The sequence below is a fragment of the Mesitornis unicolor genome, unplaced genomic scaffold (genome assembly GCF_000695765.1).
Source record: "Mesitornis unicolor isolate BGI_N332 unplaced genomic scaffold, ASM69576v1 scaffold28211, whole genome shotgun sequence".
Classification (NCBI taxonomy): Eukaryota; Metazoa; Chordata; class Aves; order Mesitornithiformes; family Mesitornithidae; genus Mesitornis; species Mesitornis unicolor.
In genome coordinates this window covers 12,947-20,802 of record NW_010163557.1, presented here as the reverse complement: position 1 = coordinate 20,802, position 7,856 = coordinate 12,947, and the positions used below count along the sequence as shown (strand labels likewise).

The 7,856-nt window shown below is 38.6% G+C and overlaps 1 protein-coding gene across 1 annotated transcript in view; it reads left to right on the top strand.

Annotated features, from left to right (window-relative positions):
* Nucleotides 1-72: 72 nt before the first annotated feature.
* TWF1 (twinfilin actin-binding protein 1) overlaps nt 73-7,856 on the top strand; it is a gene marked incomplete at its 5' end in the record, with an annotated part of 16,514 nt that continues 8,730 nt past the window's right edge. Inside the window, 4 exons of the mRNA XM_010194012.1 lie at nt 73-278; nt 2,375-2,452; nt 5,364-5,542; nt 6,775-6,870. Of these exons, the coding sequence (XP_010192314.1) occupies nt 73-278; nt 2,375-2,452; nt 5,364-5,542; nt 6,775-6,870 (559 nt within the window). The remainder of the gene's footprint in view (nt 279-2,374; nt 2,453-5,363; nt 5,543-6,774; nt 6,871-7,856) is intronic.

Here is a 7,856-nt window from a genome sequence, read left to right as displayed (position 1 = left end):
GAACCAGGAGCCCCAGAGGCCACAAAGAGGGAAAAACGTGGGGGAGCCTTTTTCTTTTCCCTATGTTTCCAGGCCTTGGAGGGTCCGAGGAGGAATTAGAAGACGACAGCATATTGTTTTTCAGTATTACTGGGTCCCCCCGAATCACAGAGTTGCTAAACAGGGATTACTGCTGGATTACGAACGGGGTCAGGTTTTACTGTCTCGATTTCTACAATCTGCTTGTTCAGTGCCTAGTACGGTGTACTTTGCCTGCTCTCCCACATTTATTGTTGAAGGTGACTTTTGTCCCAGCCATGCAGCTCCTAGCTGCTCATCTATTCCTTTTTTTGTCGTTGGCTGTGTTTGGTTTGCACCCTTTTGCCTCCTCCTTTTCTTTCCCTTGCTTGCTAGTCTTTACTCTTTTTTTTGCTGCCTCTTGCTTTAAGTACTTCAACCTCTCTCAGGCTAGAGGTGCATCTGGGGTAGCTTTTTTTTTCCGAGCTAGGGAATACTGTTATCGTGGCTCTTCATTCCCTTGTTCTCTCTCCTAACACTGCTGGAGGGAGGAGCAGAAGAATATCCTGTTGCTTACCACAAGCAACGAGAGTGGCTAAGCCTCTTCTGCTGCTCTCCTTCATGTCTTTGAGAATCTTTTGTCCTCTGAGGAGAGCTGGAGAGAACTCGGCAGCTTTCCTGCATGGATCCTGCCTCAGCAGCCGCTAATCAGGAATCCTTTTTGCAGCAAAGCATCCGCTTCTGCAATTTGGAAGAGGAACAGCATTTGTTGTGCCATTGCTGACTTTAGCTACAAACAGGCTACTGTCACTCATAAACAATTGCAAGATTTGGCAGCATGGGCTGCTCTTTTCTGGAAACAGAAATGAAGTCATGGGCACAGTGATATGTACCAGGCAGTTGCTAAAAGGACTGGACTTTCAAACAGGGCAATGCGGATAAATAGCGCAGGAAGTAGCAGAATGCATTGGGCTGTAGGAAAATAAGCAAGGATATGTTCACAGTCCTCTAAATAATTTTAAAATAATATTCCCTGTAAAATATTTGTGAAATAAACCCAGGTTTTTATTCTGTAGGTCTTGGCTATGTAGGAAGTTTATCTAGAAAATAATATCACTCTGTTGTGAATTTTAAAACATTTATGAGAAAAGAAAAAGCGGTGTTTGCATCCTGAATGGAATGGTGAGGACGAGCAGAGGCTATTAGAAAAGCTGGCAGCAAATTACAGTGAGGGTCTGCACTGGTTAGTGGGAAGATGATAACTGGGGTGAAGTAGGGGTTGGACTGGTAACCATGTGCAGTTCAGTTTCTTTAACAACAAACACCTTTCCCTCCCACACCATTTTGGAATTTCAGAATGGGCCTGGGCATCACTTTGGGCATAAATTCAAAATGCTTTGAGTGTGTGCAGTAACATTGCTGGATACCATCTGACCATCTGTTCAGTTGGCCTCAACCTGACTATAAGTAATCCATTTTGTTTGTTTCCTGGTTTGATGTTTGTTTTGCTGGTGCTATGCTGTATGCTGTGGGATTACTTAAAGGACCAGCTTGCAATAAATGTACTGCAATCAATGCTGCACGCCTGCATCTACAGTATAATTAAACTGATTTGCACTCAGGTTATTTAATAGCAGAGCAGTTGAGATTATAAGAATGATCTTCACATGACTCGAGCACAGAGTGCTTAGGGAAGTGGGGCTATCATGTTTGCAGTGTAGTGTCACTGTGAATTATGGAGATTTTAAAATATTTTTAGTTACTTCTGTGTAAATTAATTATAAAGCTATCCTATTGTGAAAGGTCAGGGTTTGAACAATGTCATCAAGATCCATACAAGTGGAAAAGGCGATATGAAAGATGAGCAGCGACAGCTTTCAATGGTATTCTTTAGAGAGGTGTCCACAGGAAAGATTGGCGGTTTTGCTAGACAAGCTCTAATATTTTCCTGGCAGGCGTAAAGTTTGTCTGAAAGTTTGCACAGAGCCAGCAGACTTCAGGAAGCTATCGTAATTTGAGATGCGTCATATTTTTATTGTGTTACTGTGTTACCTCTGAAACCTGAGAGTGATGATGTCATGTCATCTTTAATTTTCACTATGTTGAAAATCACATGGTATGCTAGAAAGCAGGGCTGGTTTGTAATGTTGCCTGTCATCTATTGGTGGCATGCTCGACTTGACTGGACTTGACTGGACTTGACTGGAACAGGGTGCAGCATAGAGGGAACATCACTCCCGTGTTCCTTTTTCAGTTCAACTTTGCAGTGAAGGGCCAACTGTACACTTTTCCAGTGTTGTTCTTGCCTTCGTCAATAATCTTTGTCCTACGAAAGTGAAATGTGTTAATTTGGTTACTTTTATTTTCTCTTTTTCAGCTAGTGGAAGTGTTAAAGACACCTTTGTTGGAGCCAGAAATGGACAATACAGGCTTCTAAAAATAATCATTGACAATGGTTAGTCAAATTTTAATCTTTTTTTCTGATTCTTTTAGGTATTTTCCTAGTTGCTTTAGTGACCTACATGTACACTTTAAAAAAAACCCCAAAACTCTGCAAAACTTAATGTTACATAGGCCTTTCAGACACAGAATCGCTCGGTTGGAAAAGACCTCTGAGATCATCATGTCCAACTGTTCCTGCCTACCCCCTAAACCATATCCCTAAGTACCTCGTCTACCCGCTCTTTAAATACATCCAGGGATGGTGACTCCACCACCTCCCTGGGCAGCCTGTTCCAGCTTCTGATGACCCTCTCAGTAAAGAACTTCCTCCTTATCTCTAACCTGAACCTCCCTTGGCACAGCTTGGTGCCATTTCCCCTTGTTCTATCCCCCATCGCGTGGGAGAAAAGACCAGCACCCACCTCTCTACAAGCTCCCTTTAGGTAGTTGTAGGTGGTGATGAGGTCTCCCCTCAGCCTTCTCTTCTCCAGGCTAAACAACCCCAGTTCCCTTAGCTGCTCCTCATAAGGCTTGTTCTCCAGACCCCTCACCATCCTTGTGGCTCTTCATATACAGAAGGTAAGCCTTAAGTTTTGGTAATGCCAAGCTTTTCAGTACAATGCTACTTTATTTTTCCATTTCAATTTTTTTTCCAAATGCTGTTTCATATTTTACTAAGGATGGCTATGTATTTCAAAGGGATAATATAAATGAGCTTACTCTTACCTTCTTACTAAAGAAAGAGTAGAGGGAAAAAAATTCCACAGCTCTGCAGTGTTACGGGACTTTGGTTACTTTCATTAGACAGATTCTTAAACACCAGCTAGTCGCTTTATATGAGGTATCAGTGTTACCTGACTTTTATGCTGGGATCAGTTGCATGTAGAAAGTCCTGTTAAAGTAGATGTTTAAGTAGTAATCTGGCTACATAGAAAATATCTTTAAAAATTTGTAACTTTACAAATTTTTAAAGCTAAAACCATTCCTTAAATCTCACGTATGTGTATAAATATAGAATTACATAATTTCTTGCAGAACTTGAGTTTGATCTTTAAACTTCTTGGCAAGTGATCAAGGCTGTAAACATTGCAAAATAAAAAACATAATGACTTTTTTTTTTAATAGCAATGTGGGTTGACTGTTTAAGACACTTCATGGTTTAGTCCACCTTTTCAAGTTCATCAAATGGCCACCTTGGGTTTTTTGTTCTTTCTAGAGTTAATTTATGTAGAGTCCACTGAAATACCTGTTAGCTGGAGAAAAGTACATGTATGTACCTGCACTTACACATACTTTTATTGTTAGGTAGATAACCTACTGTTACCTTCTTTTTGTTTGCTTTCCTTTGCAAGTCGTCTGACATTTTAATACTGTTTTCCTTAAGAAAGTGGCAGTAGTAATAGTATAGGCAGGTCACTATGGTAAAATCTCACTAGCACAAGGTACCAAGTTCTGGCATGCTATTGATTTATTTGTTTTTCCCATTAGGCAAGGTAAAAATACACTTTTGTGTGTATGCTACTTTTTAATATGAAATGAAGCGTAGCAATAAGTTACAGATAGAATGGTTTGTATGTGTTTGTGTGCGTATATATGTATATAAATATATAAATATATATATGTATATATATGCATTTTGTCTCCATGTAGAAGGAGAAGTCTTTGGTACTATTTTTCCACAGTTCAAAAAGAAACCTCTAAAATTCCCAGAATCCTGGCAGAGGGACAGTTGTCTCATCTGTCTGCAGGAGCTTTCAGCAGCTGCCCTTAGTCACCAGATGATAGTCTAATTGAGTTCTGCTAATCTGAGTTAATAACAGAAGAGGTTTGCTGCTGGGCAGTAGAGTTCCTCTGATTGTGTTTTTGTCTCGTATCTGACGACAAAGCCACCCAGAGTTCAGAATTGGCAAGTACAATCCAAATACCCTGGTCAAGGTGTACAACTTCAGCTACTTTGCTTCTCATTCAGAGAAGGGCTACACACCCTCGCCCTGAGCTGTTCATGTTCTGTGACTTACTGTGGTAGGGTGCCTTGCTCTGAAATTTTTGCTGTAGAGGCATTTGTATTCTGTTGTACTTTTGTCTGAAGTTTTAGAAGTTGGGACCTAGACTTTCAAAACATATGATGATCCTCAAACTGTGGTAGGATCCCATTTAAACAAGGGATTTCCATTTTGGTTATGGGAGTTAGTATTTATTGGGAAACTGTTAAATGTTTTGAAAGACACTATACTAACGTGCCTTTGGAAGCTGATACGTGATTTATAAATAAGGAAAAAATCTTGTTGCTACAGTGGCTCGCATAATTAAATCTCGAGTGTTCTATACAGACTTAAGCCAATTATACAAAATAAACAACTTGAGTCATTTAAAGAGACCATCGTTATGAAGCTGTATTAGAAAGAGATTTATCTACTTACATAGTCAAGTTAAAGTGATTAGTGCAAGCACATTCATTCCAAATTCTTTTCACTGTATAACTGAGTTACTGACTCCTTACAATGAATACAAACACTAATATGTTATAGCAAGAGCATCAGTAATTCTAATTATAAAATTTAAAAGCTTACTCTCATCTTGTTCCTGCTTAAGTATTCCAATTTAAAAATAAACTAACAGGCAGAAGACAGTTTTTATTTCCCTTCTGTGTACATTATGCTGAAAACACCAGCATCATTCCTGTCCCTTCAGATCAAAGAACTTAATGACAGCCAGCACATTACTTCTCAACTATTTGTATTTGGGTTAAGGTAAGGTTTTGTAGGAATTCAGCAGCTTTCTCACTGACTGGTTTTGACTTCTGTTCTTGTGGACATAATTATGAAAGATGAAGTGTTTGATTAACTGTTTATTGTAATAGCTTATTTTGAAAAACAACATTAACTCTACTGTGGCTAACCTGTAGCTTTGGTTATTTGTTTTAGAGCAGCTTGTTGTGGGATCCTCTAAGCGACCAGTTGGATCATGGGAAAAGGATTATGATGCCTTTGTCCTTCCCCTTCTTGAAGACAAGCAGCCTTGTTATATATTGTACAGATTAGATTCTCAGAATGCTCAAGGATATGAATGGATCTTCATTGCGTGGTCACCTGATCACTCTCCTGTAAGTAATGATCATCAGAGGCTTCATGCTGCTAATGATTTTTCAACAGTGCCATTCAATCTGAATCCTAGATATGAAGGAAAGGATTTGAGGAATGAAGCATTCCCCAACCTTCCCCTCACTTTCCCCCAAGAAAAGTGGGAAAACATCTTTCTTGAAGCTCATTGAGGAGTGTCAGTGTGTCTAGATGTTATGCAGCTGATCCAGTTTATTTCTAGCCTGACTAGACGGTGGTTTTGCTCTGTTTGTTTGTCTGTCTTTTTGTCAGTGTTTCATGGAAGGATATAGGACAGAAATCTCAATGGCTCTTACAGAGAGAAGGATTATAGTGTGAGCTCAAGCTGTTTATTCTGTTTGGCTTGCTGGCTGCCCAGCTGGCACGTGTGGATCTGTGACCTGCCACAGAATACCATGTTGCTTAGTAGCTAGAGAACATGGGAGGGAACTGAGGTTACAGTTAAGGATTTCTAGGAGAAAATAGGATACTGTATACAGGTTCTGGGAGTGTGAGATAAGGGAAGACAGAAAGTAAAGCTATTCATATATTACTACTACTTTAACTAGCAGTTAGAAAATAGTAAGAGACCAAGAGTTGGTGGAAACTATGAGATATTGTGGTGAGGATGACATGACTGTGAAATAAGGTGGGAAAATAAGACTGTTGAGAGAGGATAATAAGTGACCATGCTTGACCTAAGTTTATAGGGAGCAAGCATCATTAGATCTTTTGCCTCTAAAAAATTTCATTTTTTCCGCTTTATAGTTGAACCAAAACTGTCTGGAATCACTATCATATCAAAAGTAGTAATGAGTTATTTTCCATCTGTTCTTTATCTGTTGTATTCATTACTACACAGACCAGTGACAAAATATCTAAACAGTTGCGGTTTTTCCTGTTTAAAAATTAGTAAAGATTATGTTGACTTTTTTCCCATTTTTTAAAAAAGCAGATTCTCTTACTAAAGCTGCAATTTAGTTTTGGAATTTAATAATAATGCATAGTGTTATACCCTTGAAAATTTAATGACATGTGTTAGTATCATGATCCAGCGCTCATTCCATGCAGTTTATTATGAACTACAACTTCAAAATGCAGTTTCAACACTGAAAAGATGTGTTCAAGAAAGATATTTGTAATGGGCTTGGTACACCAACATGCTGAATTCTCTGTATGCATCAAAGAAAAAAAAAATGAACCCAAACCAAAACAATACTGTTTTATGATATGCCAGGTTCGTCAAAAAATGTTGTATGCAGCAACCCGAGCAACACTGAAGAAAGAATTTGGAGGTGGCCATATTAAGGATGAAGTATTTGGAACTGTTCACGTATGTTTTCCTTTTTAAAGTCAGCATACTGACTTTATATACTAAATATAGTAGCTGATGTAACTGGTATGAATTTGTGGTGTTTCTGGTCTTTCTTGATTAAGAAAAAAAAAAAGACTTAAAATCTGTGTGTGTTATTCCAATGTTAAAATGTAATTGTTTTCATTTGAACAAGCATATTTAACAATTTCAGGCTAGGAAGTCCTTGCTTCAAATGTCTATGGAAACTAAATAATCTAGAAATAATAAGAGCATCTCTTAATCTCACTGCGTGCATGTGAATCATCAAAAAGCTGTAACACCAACTTTCAGTCCAATTGCATACACAAGCCATTTTGGATGTATGGTTCTGAATCAGAAGTGGGCTAGAACAGCTACCTGCAAGCCATTAACATGAAAACTAATGCTTTTATCTTAAATCAAGGATATTAAGCTGTCATGTAGAATATGACCATAAAATGTAATTCAAGTCCATGGCTGCCTTCTTAACTTACAGAGCCAAAATTTTAATAGCTACTAGTTTGTTCAATTAAAATACTGTTAACTATCAAGTTGACTGTTCACTTTTATGGTGAGATAATTGAAAAGTGCATGTGTGGAATCTAACAGACTTCTAAGGGATGTTGAAGAGCCTGCAAGTGCTGTACATGCAAGGAAATATGAGGCTGTTGTGTTACCTTGGTTTCTTGGGGAAGTAAGTCTTGCATGGTTGTGATGTCAGCCTGTTTGTCAGGCAGACATCAGTCAGTCTTGACTTTTTAATCCATTGCCAGTATTAAAGAAATACAGATGAGAGTTCTCAGAGATACAGAGTTCCTATAGTTTTCATGAAAACTGATGATTACTTAGAGATCCAAATTATCATTCCCCCTTTCCTCTTTCAGCAGAGAGAGTGCAGCAGTTATCTTCTATTTGGCCTGTTATGTAGTTCATCATATGCTCTAATTTGAACCAAAGCACCGCCACTATTGACACAGGGAGCTGGT